The sequence below is a fragment of the Salvelinus alpinus genome, chromosome 10, assembly GCF_045679555.1.
Source record: "Salvelinus alpinus chromosome 10, SLU_Salpinus.1, whole genome shotgun sequence".
NCBI lineage: Eukaryota > Metazoa > Chordata > Actinopteri > Salmoniformes > Salmonidae > Salvelinus > Salvelinus alpinus.
This window is the reverse complement of record NC_092095.1, coordinates 26,885,849-26,907,651: the sequence shown is the minus strand read 5'-3', so window position 1 is coordinate 26,907,651 and position 21,803 is coordinate 26,885,849. Positions and strand designations below refer to the sequence as shown.

Sequence of the window (21,803 nt, the reverse complement as noted above, 5' to 3'; positions counted from 1 at the left end):
AAGCATTGTTGCTATGGCTTTGCATTTCGTATCAAGGAGACCTGAGAATTTGGAATGTTTGGTTGAATTGTTGCCATGATAATTTGTTGCATTTTCAGAATTTACTTTCAGTCCTTACTGGGCAAACTATATAAGATTCAGATGACTTTTCTGGATCTCTGGTGGGTTATTACATAACTTTATTTGAACAACTTTCATCAACTCTTGTGAACACATTCTGAACCCAAGGCTTGAAAATCTTTGCCATTGACACCACTGGAAAGTTTGAGCCTGTGATCGTCACCATTGGCAGACAGCGAGTATGATTTTGATGTTGTTGCCTCTACCATGTTGTTGTGGATTCCAACAAGAGCTGGAATGAAACCCATCATGAGAGAGTATAACAGCAAACTGGTGAAAAATACATATTCTTTGATTGTGGATATTTGTGAAAAGGAGAACAAGGTGAATGAGTTTCAGGACAAAAATAAAAACTTTGAAAGCTCTGGTGGTGAAAACGGTCAGGTGTGTAGATAGAAAGGTGATTCATGCATACAATGCCACTTTGAGAAAGATGAAAGTTCTCAAGAAGAAACAGTCTCACAAGTGTCTCCTTGAGAATATCCTGGAACACATCCACATCAGGAATCAGATTATGGAAGCTGAGGTGCTGAGGTGCTGAGGTGCTGAGGCGGCGGCAGGTAGCCTAGCAGTTAGAGTGTTGGGCCAGTAACCGAAAGGTTGCTAGATCGAATCTCCGAGCTGACAAGGTAAAAATATATCGGTCTGCTCCTGAGCAAGGCAGTTAACCCACTGTTCCCCAGGGCGCCGAAGACGTGCATGTCGATTAAGGCAGCCCTCCGCACCTCTCTGATTCAGAGGGGTTGGGTTAAATGCGGAAGACACATTTCAGTTGAATGAATTCAGTTGTACAACTGACTAGGTATCCCCCTTTCACAGGTAGTTAGCTAGCCATCAAACTGAAGGTACTTCACAGCAGTGGTTCCCAACCAGGGGTACTAGGACACCTGGGGGTACTTGGCCCATCCACAGGGGGTACTTGAGAAGACTCATGAGACCATAGGCTTAATTGTAAAATGAGGGGGTACTCCAGGAAAATTCAGTTGGTGGTACAGTAATCTAAAAAGGTTGGGAACCACTGCTTTACAGTATTTTCAGGTATGTTCAGGTTCAGGTAAGTATGTTGAGGTATGTTCAGGTAAGTATGTTGAGGTAAGTATGTTGAGGTAAGTATTTAGCTGAGTATGTTCAGGTAAGTATGTTCAGGTAAGTATTCAGGTAAGTGGGTCCATGCGGTCCATGCGGTTTTCAGGTAAGTGGGTCCACCTACCACCCGGTATCTTTTCTATCCCCAGGAAATATCACCTCTTTTTTAGTGTAAAAGGTGAATTCCAAAACTTTTAAATATAAGGTCAGGCGTGCTTTACCTTAAAAACAAAAAAATATGGATCTTGAAAAGGACTTTTTATGCATTTGGAAAAAAAAATTTAGTGGATGTAGGCGTTTTTGCCATGTTGCCGGGTGTTATTCATCAACTTCTACAAGAAATATAAGCCATAAAATAATACAATCTTTCTTCATTATTTTATAGTACTAGTTAAAATCTCTCTCATCAAAACGTTTTTTTTCTCCATGATTATTGTATTCATTATTATTGTATTTAACCCTTTCTGTGTGTCCCTGATATCACTTTCTACCCTGCTAGTTTGTAGTAATTCTCCTTTAAGAAAACAGCCCCTTCCCACAATGACATGTGGTTCAGGAGGTGTCATTATTTGTTTGGTGGGAAAACAATGGTGCAAAGCTAAATAAATATACATCTATTTTTACATGTTTCATGTTAGTCTGCTTGCCTCACTCATACATTTCCACACTGTTAAGCTAAATTACAGAGAAAATTCATAAAATGACAAAATACATTTCATATAGAAGTTAAATCCTCTTCAAGTGTTTACCATTATGCTATCTTAATCTCAATCACCCACAGAGCTATGACTAATTTAGGCTCCAAATGTCCACGCTGTTAGGTTTGACCCTGTCAGGATTATATATGTTTTTCTGAAACTCAAACCTCCTTTTTCTGAATAAAAAAAAAAAAAAGTGGCAGGGGTGGCGGGGTGGGGGTTGGGGGTGGCTGTATAAAATAGTCATTGTAGTAATAGAATGGTAATTGTAAACACTTAAAACTACACATTTACAACTGTGGCAATACTCTGATGTTGCAAAATCATTTGATGTAATTTGATCCTCTATTGTAATTGTGACCTGTGGTTTTGATTGTGTGTCCTTTTGTATTATGTTCAATACATTTTTTGAAATAAAATGCTAAAATATGTTTTAAGTGAGAAGTAGGCAGGTAAGAAAGCTGAAAAAGGAAATTCACATGAGCACCAGCGAGCCTACTTCACCCATGTTCTACCAAGGTTTTCCAGCCCACAGCTTTGACCTACTACAGTAGCTATGTTGGTCTACTGTTCTTCAAACAATGTCTATGCAGGTTGCTTAGGATTCAAATCTTCTCAAACTGCCTAATTCATACTCTTTTCCAGTAGGGGGCAGAGGTGCTGCATGGTGTGTTTTCTCTCTTTCTCTGGCTCACAGCTTATGTATGTGGATGTGTGTTTATGCGTATGTGTGTTTGTGTGTGTGTGTTTATGTTTGTATTTGTATGTGTGAGCATGCATATGTGTGTATGAATGTGTTTGTGTGTGTGTGGGCTGACGGACCAGGAGCCCTGCCAAACCAGCTATGCAGGAAAACGCTGGGACCGGATCCACAAGCACACTTGGAATGCCAGAGACAACTTCCCCTGCCTCAGTACATCCTATGTTCCCGGATGAAGCCGCCCATGGGCACAGATCTAGGACCAGTTTTCCCTCAGAAAATCCCCAAAATCCCCATTAGCCAAATCACCCTTCCTGAGTCTACCCCAATGCCAGCTAGGAAAGAGGACACAAGCAAGCTGTGAGTGGGAGCAGCCTCAAGGAGAAGTAAGGGAGGATAGTGTAGACCACACAAAGTCCAACCTTCACACACAGCTGGAGAGAGAGACAGGGAGACAGAGAGGGAGAGACAGGGAGAGAGAGTGAGGGAGAGAGAGAGAGCGTGAAAGAGACCGCAAGAGATAGAAGGGCACAGAGCGAATGAGAGAGAGAGCGAGAGAGAGAGAGAGAGAGAGAGAGAGAGAGAGAGAGAGAGAGAGAGAGAGAGAGAGAGAGAGAGAGAGAGAGAGAGAGAGAGAGAGAGAGAGAGGGGGAGAGAGAGAGACATAGACAGAGAGACCGCAATAGAGAGAAGGGGAGAGAGAGACAGAGAGCGTGAGAGAGAGAGCGAGAGAGATAAATAGAGACAGCAAGAGAGAAGGGCAGAGAGAGAATGAGACAGAAACAGAGAATGAGGGAGACACAGAGACAGAGAGACAGAGAGAGATAATGAAAGAGAGACAGAGAGAGAAAGAGAAAGAGAAAGAGAGAGAGAGAGAGAGAGAGAGAGAGAGAGAGAGAGAGAGAGAGAGAGAGAGAGAGAGAGAGAGAGAGAGAGAGAGAGAGAGAGAGACCACAAGAGAGAGAAGGGGAGAGAGAGAAATAAGTAACCTTGGTAGTGTGTTGCCTAACTAACTAACCACAACCATGTGGTGCTTCAAAGTTGGGTTACTACTATCCTTGTACTTAGAAGTGTGCTTCCCTGAAGTGTACTAGAAAATTCCCATTGACCTGCACACTGTGTGGTCTCTCCTACTGAACTCTTGATCTCATCACATTCTTTCAGATCATATCCATTCCCTGGTAATTGGAGAGAGAAAAGCTAATGGGATATTGGAAGAGAAACTCTGCCAAGCATCAGTGAATGACTAAGCAGTTGTGATGTTAAGCAGTCTGCTTGGTGTCCATGTGAAAGTTCAATGCACTGAAAAGATGACGGAAGGCAGTGTCAATGGTATCTTGTCAACAAAGCATGATCTCCACGACATATAGCATGGGATGTGTCTGTCAACTTTAGATCATTTTTTGAGGCATGAAAATGTCCTTCAAGCTAAAGACCAATACATCTCACTCCAAACGGGCAGAAGGATGCAGCAGAGGAGTGGGAGTGAGACAGACAGTAACATGTTTTTGGATGCAGAACTCACTCTGACCTTTTCTAATAGACTCCATATCAAACGAGCTAGCTTAATTTCCATCTCTGGGAATAACCAATGTGTTCTTATCTAAATGGCTGTGGTGAGATATGGGGGAGTGGAGCACAGATGTGTCAGAAAGCAGCTGATATTCAGAAGAGGAAAGGTTTTCCTCCCAGACGCGGTCCAAGAACATCAGGCCAGATCTGGCTGAGCTAAGAGCATTTTTCACATGGAGAACCTGGCAGGAGGAACGGCATAACTCCACGTCTCCCACCTAACTGGCCCTATTAGGAGGACATTTTTGAATTGGATTGATCCCAGGCCCTTTGATTCTGGATGTACTGTAAAAACACTGTGGAAGTATGGATTTAGAAGGTGTACATTTTGTTGACGTTTCAATTGAAGTATTTCGTAAACTATCCTTGTGGGATAAAATATATCTACATGTTAATATACTGTACATGGTTGGGTCTGTACGTGTGTGTGTGTGTGTGTGTGTGTGTGTGTGTGTGTGTGTGTGTGTGTGTGTGTGTGTGTGTGTGTGTGTGTGTGTGTGTGTGTGTGTGTGTGTGTGTGTGTGTGTGTGATACTCACCATAATGTACTCTCTCTCCTCCACTACCTTCTTCACTTCATCCATAGTTTCTGTGTCATCGAAGGAGTCGTCTCCACTCCCATACCCAGATGCCTGAAAGAGAATAACAATGGAATTTGCAATCTCCTTTTTTTTTTTTTTTTTACATATTCAATCACAAGCCAATTATCTAATGCTTTTCCAAGTAGCAATAACTCAGGCTTATGCATGTGGAAATACTTAAAAAACAGAGATAAAAACAGAGGGGGAAAAATACAAAGAAATCTAATCAACCAAAACAATCTGTAAAGCCCTGCAGGCTGCAGACCACTATCACACAGTCCTGTGATGCTCTCTCACAACCACAAGAGGGGGTGATGAGCCCATTCATCATGAGCCTTTCTCAGGTTTGATAGAGTAGGTAGTAGTTCAGCCCATTAGTGCTGATTCAAGGTCAGATTTAAGATTTTCATAATAGTTTTAGTATTGGGGGTGGAGTCATCTGATCCAAGCACACCTGTTGGAGGCAACTTCTACCTCAAGCTTTGAGGATACCAGTGAACCTTGCAGCTAGGCTAGCCCCTGTACAATGCTTTACCACTGTCTCTGGTGTTAACCACAAATACTGCTCCAACAGCCTTAAATAGCCTCTCATTGCATTCTTTCCTTTATGATTCATTTGAAAATATTTCATAGGTGATAGTTGTATGGCGGAAATACCATCTGTATTTGGAAAGTTACATATCTTGAAAACTTGATTGCTGACATGCAAAACATTTTTTGGGACTATATCAAATCAAATCAAATGTTATTAATCACATGCGCCGAATACAACAGGTGTAGACCTTACAGTGAAATGCTTACTTACGAGCCCCTAACCAACAATGCAGTTTCAAAAAAATACAGATAAGAATAAGAGATAAAAGTAGCAAGTAATTAAAGAGTAGCAGTAAAATAACAATAGCGAGACTAGCAGTAAAATAACAATAGCGAGACTATATACAGGGGGGTACCGATACAGAGTCAATGCTCGGGGGCTCGGTTAGTTACATTTACATTTTACATTTAAGTCATTTAGCAGACGCTCTTATCCAGAGCGACTTACAAATTGGTGCATTCACCTTATGATATCCAGTGGAACAACCACTTTACAATAGTGCATCTAACTCTTTTAAGGGGGGGGGGTTAGAAGGATTACTTTATCCTATCCTAGGTATTCCTTAAAGAGGTGGGGTTTCAGGTGTCTCCGGAAGGTGGTGATTGACTCCGCTGACCTGGCGTCGTGAGGGAGTTTGTTCCACCATTGGGGTGCCAGAGAAGCGAACAGTTTTGACTGGGCTGAGCGGGAACTGTACTTCCTCAGTGGTAGGGAGGCGAGCAGGCCAGAGGTGGATGAACGCAGTGCCCTTGTTTGGGTGTAGGGCCTGATCAGAGCCTGAAGGTACGGAGGTGCCGTTCCCCTCACAGCTCCGTAGGCAAGCACCATGGTCTTGTAGCGGATGCGAGCTTCAACTGGAAGCCAGTGGAGAGAGCGGAGGAGCGGGGTGACGTGAGAGAACTTGGGAAAGTTGAACACCAGACGGGCTGCGGCGTTCTGGATGAGTTGTAGGGGTTTAATGGCACAGGCAGGGAGCCCAGCCAACAGCGAGTTGCAGTAATCCAGACGGGAGATGACAAGTGCCTGGATTAGGACCTGCGCCGCTTCCTGCGTGAGGCAGGGTCGTACTCTGCGAATGTTGTAGAGCATGAACCTACAGGAACGGGTCACCGCCTTGATGTTAGTTGAGAACGACAGGGTGTTGTCCAGGATCACGCCAAGGTTCTTAGCACTCTGGGAGGAGGACACAATGGAGTTGTCAACCGTGATGGCGAGATCATGGAACGGGCAGTCCTTCCCCGGGAGGAAGAGCAGCTCCGTCTTGCCGAGGTTCAGCTTGAGGTGGTGATCCGTCATCCACACTGATATGTCTGCCAGACATGCAGAGATGCGATTCACCACCTGGTTATCAGAGGGGGGAAAGGAGAAGATTAATTGTGTGTCGTCTGCATAGCAATGATAGGAGAGACCATGTGAGGATATGACAGAGCCAAGTGACTTGGTGTATAGCGAGAATAGGAGAGGGCCTAGAACAGAGCCCTGGGGGACACCAGTGGTGAGAGCACGTGGTGCGGAGACAGATTCTCGCCACGCCACCTGGTAGGAGCGACCTGTCAGGTAGGACGCAATCCAAGCGTGGGCCGCGCCGGAGATGCCCAGCTCGGAGAGGGTGGAGAGGAGGATCTGATGGTTCACAGTATCAAAGGCAGCCGATAGGTCTAGAAGGATGAGAGCAGAGGAGAGAGAGTTAGCTTTAGCAGTGCGGAGCGCCTCCGTGACACAGAGAAGAGCAGTCTCAGTTGAATGACTAGTCTTGAAACCTGACTGATTTGGATCAAGAAGGTCATTCTGAGAGAGATAGCAGGAGAGCTGGCCAAGGACGGCACGTTCAAGAGTTTTGGAGAGAAAAGAAAGAAGGGATACTGGTCTGTAGTTGTTGACATCGGAGGGATCGAGTGTAGGTTTTTTCAGAAGGGGTGCAACTCTCGCTCTCTTGAAGACGGAAGGGACGTAGCCAGCGGTCAAGGATGAGTTGATGAGCGAGGTGAGGTAAGGGAGAAGGTCTCCGGAAATGGTCTGGAGAAGAGAGGAGGGGATAGGGTCAAGCGGGCAGGTTGTTGGGCGGCCGGCCGTCACAAGACGCGAGATTTCATCTGGAGAGAGAGGGGAGAAAGAGGTCAAAGCACAGGGTAGGGCAGTGTGAGCAGAACCAGCGGTGTCGTTTGACTTAGCAAACGAGGATCGGATGTCGTCGACCTTCTTTTCAAAATGGTTGACGAAGTCATCAGCAGAGAGGGAGGAGGGGGGAGGAGGGGGAGGAGGATTCAGGAGGGAGGAGAAGGTGGCAAAGAGCTTCCTAGGGTTAGAGGCAGATGCTTGGAATTTAGAGTGGTAGAAATTGGCTTTAGCAGCAGAGACAGAAGAGGAGAATGTAGAGAGGAGGGAGTGAAAGGATGCCAGGTCCGCAGGGAGGCGAGTTTTCCTCCATTTCCGCTCGGCTGCCCGGAGCCCTGTTCTGTGAGCTCGCAATGAGTCGTCGAGCCACGGAGCAGGAGGGGAGGACCGAGCCGGCCTGGAGGATAGGGGACATAGAGAGTCAAAGGATGCAGAAAGGGAGGAGAGGAGGGTTGAGGAGGCAGAATCAGGAGATAGGTTGGAGAAGGTTTGAGCAGAGGGAAGAGATGATAGGATGGAAGAGGAGAGAGTAGCGGGGGAGAGAGAGCGAAGGTTGGGACGGCGCGATACCATCCGAGTAGGGGCAGTGTGGGAAGTGTTGGATGAGAGCGAGAGGGAAAAGGATACAAGGTAGTGGTCGGAGACTTGGAGGGGAGTTGCAATGAGATTAGTGGAAGAACAGCATCTAGTAAAGATGAGGTCAAGCGTATTGCCTGCCTTGTGAGTAGGGGGGGAAGGTGAGAGGGTGAGGTCAAAAGAGGAGAGGACTGGAAAGAAGGAGGCAGAGAGGAATGAGTCAAAGGTAGACGTGGGGAGGTTAAAGTCACCCAGAACTGTGAGAGGTGAGCCATCCTCAGGAAAGGAACTTATCAGGGCCTCAAGCTCATTGATGAACTCTCCAAGGGAACCTGGAGGGCGATAAATGATAAGGATGTTAAGCTTGAAAGGGCTGGTAACTGTGACAGCATGGAATTCAAAGGAGGCGATAGACAGATGGGTCAGGGGAGAAAGAGAGAATGTCCACTTGGGAGAGATGAGGATCCCAGTGCCACCACCCCGCTGACCAGAAACTCTCGGGGTGTGCGAGAACACGTGGGCAGACGAGGAGAGAGCAGTAGGAGTAGCAGTGTTATCAGTGGTAATCCATGTTTCCGTCAGTGCCAAGAAGTCGAGGGACTGGAGGGAAGCATAGGCTGAGATTAACTCTGCCTTGTTGGCCGCAGATCGGCAGTTCCAGAGGCTGCCTGAGACCTGGAACTCCACGTGGGTCGTGCGCGCTGGGACCACCAGGTTAGAGTAGCAGCGGCCACGCGGTGTGAAGCGTTTGTATGGTCTGTGCAGAGAGGAGAGAACAGGGATAGACAGACACATAGTTGACAGGCTACAGAAGAGGCTACGCTAATGCAAAGGAGATTGGAATGACAAGTGGACTACACGTCTCGAATGTTCAGAAAGTTAAGCTTACGTTGCAAAAAATCTTATTGACTAAAATGATATAGTACTGCTGGCTGGTGAAATAGGCTAGCTAGCAGTGGCTGCGTTGTTGACTTTGTTTGAAAGTGTAGCTGGCTAGGTGACCTCTAACTGGCTAGGTAACCTCGACAATTACTCTAGACTACACAATTATCTTGGATACAAAGACGGCTATGTAGCCAGCTAAGATCAAACAAATCAAACTGTTGTACTGTAATGAAATGAAATGTAATACTACCTGTAATACTACCTGTGGAGCAAAGCGGAATGCAACTACTCGCTCCAAACCAAACCGGAAGTGCGTATCGTAGAGGGAGAGGCAATAGAAGTGTTGTTTCTTGTATTATTGTCTTTTGTGTCTTTAGAGGACTGCTTCACCTTAATGTCCCCTTTCCCTTTTCTTCTGTCCTTATTTTGTCCCACTTTGTCCCTTCTTTGTCCCTTCTTCTCTTCTGCCAACTAGACACTCCTTGTTAGCTAGCTAGCTTCTTTCAGGAATGTCCCTAGCAACTGCCTAGCAACAGGTAAACAACTTAGCTAGCTAAGAAAACGGTATAATTTTATGAAAAATTGTTACTTTTTTCAAAAGCCTTTCTTCTTTGTTTGCTGCTTGTTTGGTCTCCTATTCAGTTTGCAGTTTTCTTTTGATTTTTTTTCGATGTACTTTACTCTAAAAAAAACATTTAAATTTCAATATTTGTAGGAGCTCATCTTTTCAGCTGCTGCTGCTTAATTTGGAACTCCGGAAAGTATGTAGTATGTACATGTAGGTAGAGTTATTAAAGTGACTATGCATAGACGACAACACAGAGTAGGAGTGGTGTAAGAGGGGGAGGGGGAGTGCAAAGGGGGGAGTGCAAATAGTAAATGGACTAATGAACCAAATACCAAAATATAGTTTTTGGGTGGAATTGTCCTTAAAGGTAGAGTATTGGGATTAAGGGGACACACTCACATAGGGGTCGTCCTCCTCACACTGGTCATCTGGGGCTGTGGGGTCCCCCTTTAGAACCAGCTGCTGAATAGAACCCTGGGGGGGAGAGAGAGAGAGAGAGAGAGAGAGAGAGAGAGGGGGGAGACGGTAAGTCACAATAACACTAGTGTACACACTCACAGTAAATGCATGAACCCTTGTGCCCTTGCACGCACACACGCACGCGCGTACTTGAAATCAGCATTTCAAGTATGGCGAACAGGTGCCTCTAGTCTTACTGACAATAACTGTTCAAGACAAGCAACCTTTAAACTGCTATAACTCGAACAGAACATAGATCCACTCTAGCAATGAATAACACGAGTGTTGCAAATGGACAAAGGCATGCTTGGTAAATCTATTTATGGGTTCTATCCAGAGGACAAACACCTGTTTTTAATCCAACACATCTTCTAGGAAACAAGTGGAGGGGAGAGGGGGAGAAGAGAGGCAATCTGGGTCAACCAAATCAAGTCCATCTGTTGATGCTGTAAACAGAGTTTGCAGATAAACAACAAATGTGCCATGCAACAGCGAGCTCTGATTCCTTCAAAGTTTCATGAGCTTTTCTGAATAGAAAAAGGACGCGAGAAGAGTACGGTACAGCACAATCAAGCATTTTGTTGAATTAAACTTGAATTAAACGCATTGCGATCAGTGAACCTTCCAAATAGGAAACACCCATCAATCGCGTTCAGCTGATGATTGGTTGATTATTTGAATCAGCTGTGTAGTGCTAGGGCAAAGTCCAAAACGTGCACCCCCTGGGGTCCCGAGGACCGAGTTTGGGAAACACTGCTAAACACTGAAGCTGTGAACTATAGGGGGTGCTGCTGACCCATACTGATCAGCGGCTGTGTGATTGCATGTGATTGTATGTGTTTGTGTGCATTGCTCGCTGTGTGTGATACCAGTGCCTGATGGGCGAGAAAAAAGCTGCTCTAAGGGTCGAATCCCACCCCTGATCTGTGATATTGCTTGAATGCTACGGTAGACTACTGATATTGCTTTTCACCCCTACGATGACATAACTGAGCAAAGACAAAATAATAGAATTGAACTATACTGTCCAATGTGAATCGGATATTCTTCTTTTTGCTGTTTTATGTTAATCCCGACTCCTCAGACGCCACACACACAAACAGTACATACTGTACGAGAGGCTGGAAGTAGCGCCGGGTCAGCTGCAGAGCATCGCCCCCCCAATAGTGTTGTTTGATCCATGTCCACGATTGGCTATGTGTTACTAATCTAACAGTACGCAGACATAAACACAAAAATAAGCATCAACAGCAGAAGAATGAAGTAAACAGAGTTGACACGATCAAGTAAACACAAATATAGCAGTAAAAGCTGAACAATAAAATGCAACTTGTAAATACACATTATTTTAGAAAAGGGACATTTGAAGTAAATGAAACAAGGCACATATAAAAGCAGCTAGAAGCAGCTACCCTCAGCTAGAGGGTACACTTAGTATGGTAAGAGTATGCATCCCTGTGGCGGAGGGGAGTAGTGAGCTTAGATTTATGAGGATGGGGATGTTGCCAAAGGCACAGAGAGCAATGTCTCAGCCGAGCTGGATTTTCTTGGCTGCAGACGGGGAGGATTGTGTCCTGGCTGCAGACGAGGAGGAGGGGGGAGTGGTGTACCTCTCTCTTCCTCAGACCTCACTGGATCAGTAACGTTATCACACGGCCTGCCTGTAATCTGAGGAGCATTGGCTAGACTGACTAAACTTTTCTGCACACTGTTTGGCAGGGTAACAACAAGCTGGCTACAGCAGACAGCGACTGGTACCCAGCAAGAGGAGGGTTTTCCTCACAGCACAAGCCACCACATTGTATAAACAACCATGTCTGTTGGAACCAAGTAACCGTTGCAAAGGCAGCAGACGCGAAGGTCTTGTGTTGTAATGATAAGTTATGCAATGAATGGTCCTATCAAGTAGAACATCTAAAACATATGCTGCTTACGTCAGGGTTACACAAAGTCTCTTCACAAGATTTTAGCTAACGCTTAAAGATATTTAGAAATAAAAGAAACATGGGAGTCACTATCAGAACTGGCTGTTACTGAAGATCACTGGTCCCAAACCAGTATGGTATGACTACCATGACTCCCTGGCTGCCCGGATGCAAACACGTACGCGCACGCACACACTCACGCACACACACCCGCACATTCATGCGCACGCACGCTCTTGGCAGAGCAAGAGAAAGAGAGAGGACTAAAGGAAGATGAGCAATGAACACAGAGTGATTTATATTTTGGTAGGCTCTGATCAGCGAGACGTCTGCTTTGCTCCCGGGTGCTACGTGAGAAGAGAAAGGCTGGTGCAGGTTGAAACAAGCAGGTTGGAAGAGAAAGGCTGGTGCAGGTTGAAACAAGCAGGTTGGAAGAGATAGGCTGGTGCAGGTTGAAACAAGCAGGTTGGAAGAGATAGGCTGGTGCAGGTTGAAACAAGCAGGTTGGAAGAGATAGGCTGGTGCAGGTTGAAACAAGCAGGTTGGAAGAGATAGGCTGGTGCAGGTTGAAACAAGCAGGTTGGAAGAGATAGGCTGGTGCAGGTTGAAACAAGCAGGTTGGAAGAGATAGGCTGGTGCAGGTTGAAACAAGCAGGTTGGAAGAGATAGGCTGGTGCAGGTTGAAACAAGCAGGTTGGAAGAGATAGGCTGGTGCAGGTTGAAACAAGCAGGTTGGAAGAGATAGGCTGGTGCAGGTTGAAACAAGCAGGTTGGAAGAGATAGGCTGGTGCAGGTTGAAACAAGCAGGTTGGAAGAGAGAGAGTTTCCTGCTCCTCTCCCCTAGGTTAACTGTATTTCTCGGAATCTACCAACCCATCGCTCCAATGAACCTTTAATGAGAGGAAAATAGCTGCTTGAAAATAGCTTTTTGGTGCACTTTCAACCTGAAGCAGGCAATGATTTATTAGTTCATCCATTCTGTTTAGATTAGTACAACATTAAGTAGTGGTATGGTGGAGTGGAAGTAGCAATTGATTGGTTATTTTATATCTAAGGGTGAAATAAACTGCATTGTAATGCCTAGGAGTTAGGTCAATGGGATAACAGTCTTGTGGCTCGCAGAAGAGCCGGGTTCGAGTCACACATACGCAGTCTGACTGAAAACCAGTTAAGCAATGTCCATTTTCTCTTCATCTAAACATTTTACAACAAATCCAGAGTTAAGTAAACACTCTCCGGCTAGGTGAACACTGGTTTGTGGCACGATATGTTCATTCCACAAGCATTCACATGCTAATTTATAGCATTTATTGTATATCTTATAAAGATGTATAGGTCATTCAGTCCTCTATCCTCTGCTATTGCCATTATGTTGCATCAGGGTTTACAGTCATGTTTTTCATGCCTTAAAATCTAAATGGCTGACCATGATGTCAGCAGAAGTGGTGAGCCCAGCTCTTAGTCAAGTTCTCCACACTGACTCACCCTACTGTCTCTTTCCCAGGCAATCGACCGTGAAGTCATTCAAAGCTTATGGAGCCGAGTCATGCTGCCAGCCTGTGGCAAGCCCTGATGACCACTTCTGAACAGTCTGTTTTGGGACTCATTACTATTGGGTTTGGGGCACACTCTCAATTTAATCATTGTAGTGCTGAGGAAAATCCTTATGGAATCGAACATTTGAATCAGACCGAGATCTGATTTCATTCAGGAAGGGTTGAGGCCCAAACAGCAACCACGGAGCCAAACAGCAACCACGCGCAGGCGCATGAAAACCAAGCAGAGGACTCTAAACACAAACACACTATAGGCCTAACCAACGTAAAAGAACCCCCCCAACACCTCCACTCATACACAAAAAGAAGCAAAGAACACCACAAAAACAACCCCACCTGTCAACTTACCACAAACCTGTCCAGCCCTGTGCCACCGGCGTTGCCCACGAAGATGCCCGAGCTGGCCTCAAAGGTGAGGGGCTCCGGGCTCCTCTGGAAGGCCACGCGGTGGTACTCCTCACAGTCCATGTAGAGGCGCACCTCCGCCCCCTGCACCGTCAGCGTGAAGCGGGCCCACCTCCCCGTCAGGTCACCCAGCTTGAAGCTGGCCGCCTCCTTGGTGCTCCCATCCCCCGGGTCGGTGTAGTAAAGGAGCACCCGCTGAGACCCATCCTCCACGGGGCTCAACGCCACCCCCAGGTGCACCACCCGCTGGTAGGCGTCGGTGATTGCGAAGAGGACCCCACCGCGCTGCGTGGTGGGCTTGGCAGTGATGGTCATGGCAAAGTCGCGGTAGAAGGGGTCGGGGATGAAGGACTTGGTAAGGCGGCCCACGTTGGCATCGGGCCCGAAGCTGTAGGCCGGGTAGCCCTCGAACCCTGTGATGAAGGAGACCGATGGGGGGAGAGGAACGCCGATCAGCTCGGTCAGGTCTATCTGGCCCTGGGAGCCCCGCTCTGAAACACACATAATCAAATACTGTATTAAATCACATGAATAAGACAGGAGTATGACATAGTGCATGGATAGGATAGCACATTCATTCATATAAAGACCTGATGAGTTAGTTATGTGTATGTTCACAATGAATTCATGATTATGAATATTAATACCGATGACAAATTGGTCCGCAAACTGTGCTGCACTGCACTGACTCCCCTCATCTCTCTTTCTGCACTGTGAAGGTGATCTGGCTTGTGCTTTTATTTACAACCATTACTTTCCGCTTCAATGGATTACAAATCTGCCACAGTTTCACCTAATTTTCCAAGAGAATGAGAACGTGGAAGCATTACCATACTTCACTCCTTCCATCCCAGTCCCTCTCCACACGCATCTCTATACACTCACACACACTCCCCACCACACATGTTCCTCGTTAGGAGGGAGAACCCGTGGAACAATCATCCGTTTTGTGAGACTGTATAGCAGGATAAGGCATGTTCATCTGGAAGGCATTAGCGTAGACTAATACACACACCGGGTCCAGGCTGCTCCTGTAAAATGGGCTTAGCACTGCTAGGCTAACCCACACCAATAGGCTAGCCCACACCGCTAGGCTAACCCACAGCGCTAGGCTAACCCATACCACTAGGCTAACCCATACCGCTAGGCTAACCCACAGTGTTAGGCTAGCGCTAGCTCCCCATAGAGAAACACAGACAGATAGGCATGCTTTCACACAGTCTTTAATGGCCATCACCTCTCAGGCTTCTTCAAGCCAGTGTCGCTAGTAAACCTTAACCCTTGGTCTGAGTGCATGTTTTACTGGTGTCATGGAAGAGAGGCCAACATTCCAAATAGTCCTGTCACCTGGATCTCCTCACCCACCCAGTGACATAACAACAGATGGGGGAGCAGCTGGAGACATCACACAGCATTCTTTGGCAGATGCAGGTTCCCATGACGCAAGACCAACATACTGTACGGAACCAGGTGTGACATCATCATTGGTGGAGTGATAGAGACCTGGCCCAGACGGAACAAACATCACCTGGACTAAGACATCACCATCAAAGTAGCAAGTACCTCAGATTCACTTCAAGTCACAGATTAATCATTTCAGTGTGCATACAGTATGTCTCAATCTACTGGGCAATACCATGATAGAAGCGCTATAAGTAATTGTAGGGTAATATAACCACAGTGCCAGAATAAAGTCCACTAGAATGAATGATCAATTAATTAACACTCCAAATCCCCCTGATTCGTTAGCTAGAGGGTGTTTGGGAGCAGTTTTGGGGCATTACGTAACGGAAGGTTTGGCTGCTAGCTTCACATACACATGTTGCTAATTAGCCATATGGGTGCATGGCATCGTGTGTGTGTGTGTGCGTGCGTGCGTGCGTGCGTGCGTGCGTGTGTGTGTGTGTGTGTGTGTGTTTATCCATGACTGTTTTCTATCCAAGTGGTCATCCGTCGTTCCATAGGAATCTCTCTCGGGGGTATTTTCCTAAGTGGGTCATTGCATTTTGAGGAGTGTGTAATGCGGCCTGGACTCAGAGCACTGCATTATTTTGGCAGGGACTAGACTGTTACCATCTGCACATACAGTATAGCCCAGTTATACAGTCTCCGCACTATTTCATTAAGTGCACATAACAGCTAATTCGTCTTGCTTAGGTTATGCAATTCAAATAAATGATAATATTGAGTCCAATTCAATGTGGTGACGGAGCAACCTCAGACTCTGAGGGAAATGTGCTTTGTACAGTATCTCCTATGTGAGGTTTTGAGAAGACAGTGTGGATTAAGCACTATTTAAAACACATTCAATCCCGAGCCAGAACATGCTTTATCAGTGTGTGTCATATCAAATCGAACTGTATTTGTCACACGCTTCGTAAACAATAGGTGTAGACTAACAGTGAAATGCTTAATCCCGACAATGCAGAGAGAAAAATATAAAAATAATTGAAAGATAATAACACAAGGAATAAACACAGAATGAGCAACAATAACTTGGCTGTATACACAGGGTACCAGTACTGAGTCGATGTGCAGGGCTATGAGGTAATTGGGATAGATATGTACATATAGGAAGAAGTACAGTGACTAGGCAACATGATAGATAATAAGCAGTGGCAGCAGAGTTTGTGATGAGTCAAAAGACTTCAAGTGCGAAGGGTCAATTCAGATAGTCTGGGTAGCTATATGGTTAATTATTTAGAAGTCTTATGGCTTGGAGGTAGAAGCTGTTCAGGGTCCTATTATTTCCAGATCTGGTGCATCGGTACTGCTTGCCGTGCGGTACCAGAGAGTCGGAAGTTTACATACACCTTAGCCAAATACATTTAAACTTAGTTTTTCACAATTCCTGAAATGTAATCCTAGTAAGAATTCCCTGTCTTAGGTCAGTTAGGATCACCACTTTATTTTAAGAATGTGAAATGTCAGAATAATAGTAGAGAGAATGATTTATTTCCTTCATCACATTCACAGTGGGTCAAAAGTTTACATACACTCAATTAGTATTTGGTAGCATTGCCTTTAAATTGTGTAACTTGGGTCAAACGCTTCGGGTAGCCTTCCACAAGCTTCCCACAATAAATTGGGTGAATTTTGGCCCATTCCTCCTGACAGATCTGGTGTAACTGAGTCAGCTTTGTAGGCCTCCTAGCTCGCACATGCTTTTTCAGTTCTTCCCAAAAATGTTCGATAGGATTGAGGTCAGGGCTTTGTGATGGCCACTCCAATACCTTGACTTTGTTGTCCTTAAGCCATTTTGCCACAACATTGGAAGTATGCTTGGGGTCATTGTCCATTTGGAAGACCCATTTGCGACCAAGCTTTAACTTCCTGACTGATGTCTTGAGATGTTGCTTCAATACATCCACATAGTTTTCCTGCCTCATGATGCCATCTATTTTGTGAAGTGCACCAGTCCCTCCTGCAGCAAAGCACCCCCACAACATGATGCTGCCACCCCGTGCTTCACGGTTGGGATGGTGTTCTTCAGCTTGCAAGTGTCCCCCTTTTTACTCCAACATAACGATGGTCATTATGGCCAAACAGTTCTATTTCTGTTTCATCAGACCAGAGGACATTTCTCCAAAAAGTACGATCTTTGTCCCCATGCGCAGTTGCAAACCATAGTCTGGCTTTATTAATGGCGGTTTTGGAGCAGTGGGTTCTTCCTTGCTGAGCGGCCTTTCAGGAGATGTCGATATAGTACTCGTTTTACTGTGGATATAGATACTTTTGTACCTATTTCCTCCAGCATCTTCGCAAGGTCCTTGCTGTTGTTTTGGGATTGATTTACACTTTTCACACCAAAGTACGTTCATCTCTAGGAGGCAGAACGTGTCTCCTTCCTGAGCGGTGTGACGGCTGCGTCGTCCCATGGTGATTATACTTGCGTACTATTGTTTGTACAGATGAAAGTGGTACCTTCAGGCATTTGTAAATTTCTCCCAAGGATGAACCAGACTTGTGGAGGTCTACAATTTGTTTTCTGAGGTCTTGGCTGATTTATTTTGATTTTCCCATGATGTCAAGCAAAGAGGCACTGAGTTTGAAGGTATGCCTTGAAATACATCCACAGGTACACCTCCAATTGACTCAAATTATGTCAATTAGCCTATCAGAAGCTTCTAAAGCTATGACATAATTTTCTGGAATTTTCCAAGCTGTTTAAAGACACAGTCAATTTAGTGAATTAAGTGAAATAATCTGTCTGTAAACAATTGTTGTAAAAATGACTTGTGTCATGCACATAGTAGATGTCCTAACCGACTTGCCAAAACTATAGTTTGTTAACAAGAACTTTGTGGAATTGTTGAAAAACGAGTTTTAATGACTCCAACCTAAGTGTATGTAAACTTCTGACTTCAACTGTGTATGGGTAAGGTGACTAGGCATCAGAATATATGATAAACAGAGTAGCAGCAGGGTATATAATGATTGTACAGTAGGTGAGTGGGTTTGCGTGTGTATGTAGAGTCGGTATACATATATGTGCATTTATGTGTGTAAGCAAATTATGAAGTGAGTGTTTGTGTGTGTTGGAGTGTCAGTGTGCGTGAGTGTGTAAGGCCCTGTGAGTGTGCATAGAGACAGCGCAAAAATAAAAATAAAAGGGTCAACTGCCTACACTACCAGGTCACTGACCGCCTCCCTATAGGCTGTCTCACCGTTGTCGGTGATCAGGCCCACCACCGTCGTGTCGTCAGCAAACTAAATGATGGCGTTGGAGTCATGCATGGCAACACAGTCATGGGTGAACAGGGAGTACAGGAGGGGACTAAGCACGCACCCCTGAGCGTCCCCCGTGTTGACGGTCAGCGTGGTGGATGTGTTGTTGCCTACTCTTACCATCTGGATGCGGCCCGTCAGGAAGTCCAGAATCCAGTTGCAGAGGGAGGTCTTCAGTCCCAGGGTCCTGAGCTTAGTGATGAGCTTGGAGGGCTCTATGGTGTGGAAAGCTGGGCTGTAGTCAATGAACAACATTCTCACATAGGTGTTCCTCTTTTCTGGGTGGGAGAGGGCAGTGTGGGAGAAATATCATCTGTGGATCTGTTGGGGAGGTATGCGAATTGGAGTGGGTTCAGGGTGTCTGGGATGATGGTGTTGATGTGAGCCCTGACAATCCATTCAACGCATTTCATGGCTACAGTGCTACGCAGCGCGATAGTAATTTATACAGGTTAACTTGGCGTTCTTGGGCACAGGGACTATAGTGGTCTGCTTGAAACATGTAGGTATTACATACAAGGTCAGGGAGAGGTTGAAAATGCCAGTAAAGACACTTGGCAGCTAATCAGTGCATGCTCTGAGTACACGTCCTGGTAATCCATCTGGCCCCATGGCCTTGTGAATGTTAACTTGTTTAAAGGTCTTAGTCACATCGGCTACGGAGAGTGAGATCACGCAGTCTTCCAGAACAGTTGGTGCTCTCATGCATGGTTCAGTGCTGCTTGCCTCGAAGCGAGAATATAAGGCATTTATCTTATCTGGCAGGTTCGCGTCACTGGGAAGCTCGTGGCTGCGGTTCCCTTTGTTCCCTCTGTGATAGTTTGCAAGCCCTGCCACATCCGACGAGCGTCAGAGCCGGCATAGTAGGATTAGATCCTGTATTGACACTTTGCCTGTATGATGGCTCGTCGGAGGTCGTAGCGGGATTTCTTATAAACGTCCAGATTAGTGTCCCGCTCCTTGAAAGCGGCAGTTCTAGCCTTTAGCTCAGTGCAGATGTTGCCTGTAATCCATGGTTTCTGATTGGGATATGTACGTTCGTTCACTGTGGGGACGACAACGTCGTCGATGCACTTATTAATGAAGCCAGTGGCTGATGTGGTAAGCTCCTCAATGTTATCTGATGAATCCTGGAACATATTCCAGTCTGTGCTAGCGAAAGAGTCGTAGTTTAGCATCTGCTTTATCGAACCACATCCGTATTGAGTGTGTCACCGGTACTTCCTGTTTGAGATTTTGCTTGTAAGCAGGAATCAGGAGGATAGATTTGTGGTCAGATTTGCCAAAAGGGAGGGCGGGGGAGAGCCTTGTATGCGTTTCTGAGTGTGGAGTAAAGGTTCTCAAGAGCTTTGTCACCTCTAGTTGCACAGGTGACATGCTGGTAAAAATAAGGTAAAACGGATTTCAGTTTCCCTGCATAAAAATCACTGGCCAAGAGAAGACCCATCTCTGGATGTGCATTTTCTTGTTTGCTTATGGCCCTATACAGCTCGTTTAGTGCGGTCTTAGAGCCAGCATCACTTTGTGGTAGTAAATAGACAGCAATGAAAAATATAGATGAAAAATATCTTGGTAAATAGTATGGTCTGCAGCTCGTCATAAGGTAAGTCAGTGTGTGTGTGTGTGTGTGTGTTTGTGTGCGTGCATGCCTGCCCGTCTGCGCGTGTGTGTTTGCTGTGTGTGTGTGTGTTTCAGTAACTTAACCTCCTGCTGTTAAGCCAGGTTTCCCAGTCAGTCAAAACTCCACCACTAATCCCATTACAGTTGTATTATGAGGTTTACTTTGGACAGGCCTACAGGAAACCACAGGCCCCTTTCTATATCAAACAATCACTGGAGGACTTCTGACAGAAACATTCTGACGGGGAATGTAGCATGATACTGTAAAACACCGGTGTGTACAGTTACAACATGATCCTTTAACCTGACTTCAACCCTCACACCATCAGACTAAAGACAGCTCACAAACTGTTAAGTTGCTGACAATGCAATGGCTTGGAGGGAGTGTATGTGTGTTTGTGTGTGTGTGTGTGTGTGTGTGTGTGTGTATGTGTGTGTGCGTGTATGTGTATGTCATCGTCAAAGTTTACTCCCTTTTGTCCCTCTAAACCCAACTCCAGCCCCACTATGCGTCTCTCCTCTGGACATGGAAATGAGACCGTTACAAGCTGGCCACAGAGGAAGCTAACCACAACATTTGTTCACCCAACGGGCTGTAGCTAGCAAATAAAGGAATGCAAAACAATAACCACTTTAATACTAGACTACTAGACTGTTTAAAAGTCTGAAGCCTTTCTCCTGGGACTGATTTAGTTCAGGCCTCAAAAGGGCATTATTGAAAATGCCCCATGGTCTTAGATATGCTAGTGCTTTAGAGAAATCCTCCGACTATTGGTGTCAAGCCTTACATGGAGGTGAATGAAACATGTTTGTGAAATGAAACAACCAGCCATGGTCTTTAAAAAGTATCTGTGAGGAGTAGAGATTCACTGTGTTGAATGACGTGAAAACATTTAAGGTCATTTTGAAGACACAGTAAGTAGTACACAGTAATTAGCAGCTATCAACAAACGCTCGCCACAAAACTGAACTACATTTTTACAATAGACAGAGAGAGAAAAAGTCATTTGTCATGGTTATAAGACTCATCTTGCATAACTCACTCTTTCACAATCACGTCATGCAAATGATGTCTACGGAAGATTTGTGTGAACGTTCGAGTTACGTAAACAGAGCTCTAGTTACACCCTTAGAAAAAAGGGTTCCAAAAGGCTTCTTTGGCTGTCCGCATAGGAGAACCCCTTTTGGTTCCAGGTAATACCAGTTTGGGTTCCATGTAGAACCCTTTCCACTGAGGGTCATACATGGAACCCAAAATGGTTCTACTTGGATCCAAAATGGTTCTACCTGGAACCAACCCTTTAAGGTTCTAGATAGCACCTTTTTTTCTGAGAGTGTAGGATCAGGCACATAGGGCACATTTAATGCCTTTCTAATGCACCGAGTCTAGAGTAGGTGAGTTAGGGTTCATGGACGAGGATCTTTGGCCCTTCAGGAGTCAGATATATAGCTAGCTGCTTTCCTGCTATCTCTCTTCAATAATGGAGTGCCAAGTACAGAATGGAAAGAATTCACAAAGGAATGAATATCTCTTAAGCATCTTTGTGTGTGTGTGTGTGTGTGTGTGTGTGTGTGTGTGTGTGTGTGTGTGTGTGTGTGTGTGTGTGTGTGTGTG

General features: G+C 45.5%; 1 protein-coding gene across 3 annotated transcripts in view; it reads right to left on the bottom strand.

The window, feature by feature from the left end:
* Positions 1 to 21,803, bottom strand: part of LOC139531819 (collagen alpha-1(XV) chain-like) — a 93,699-nt gene that overhangs the window by 31,909 nt on the left and 39,987 nt on the right. For all 3 annotated transcript variants that reach the window (XM_071328688.1, XM_071328690.1, XM_071328689.1), the window contains exons 3-5: positions 13,784 to 14,331; positions 9,895 to 9,969; positions 4,715 to 4,807 (exon numbers count right to left, since the gene is read on the bottom strand). In XM_071328688.1, the coding sequence (XP_071184789.1) occupies positions 4,715 to 4,807; positions 9,895 to 9,969; positions 13,784 to 14,331 (716 nt within the window). The remainder of the gene's footprint in view (positions 1 to 4,714; positions 4,808 to 9,894; positions 9,970 to 13,783; positions 14,332 to 21,803) is intronic.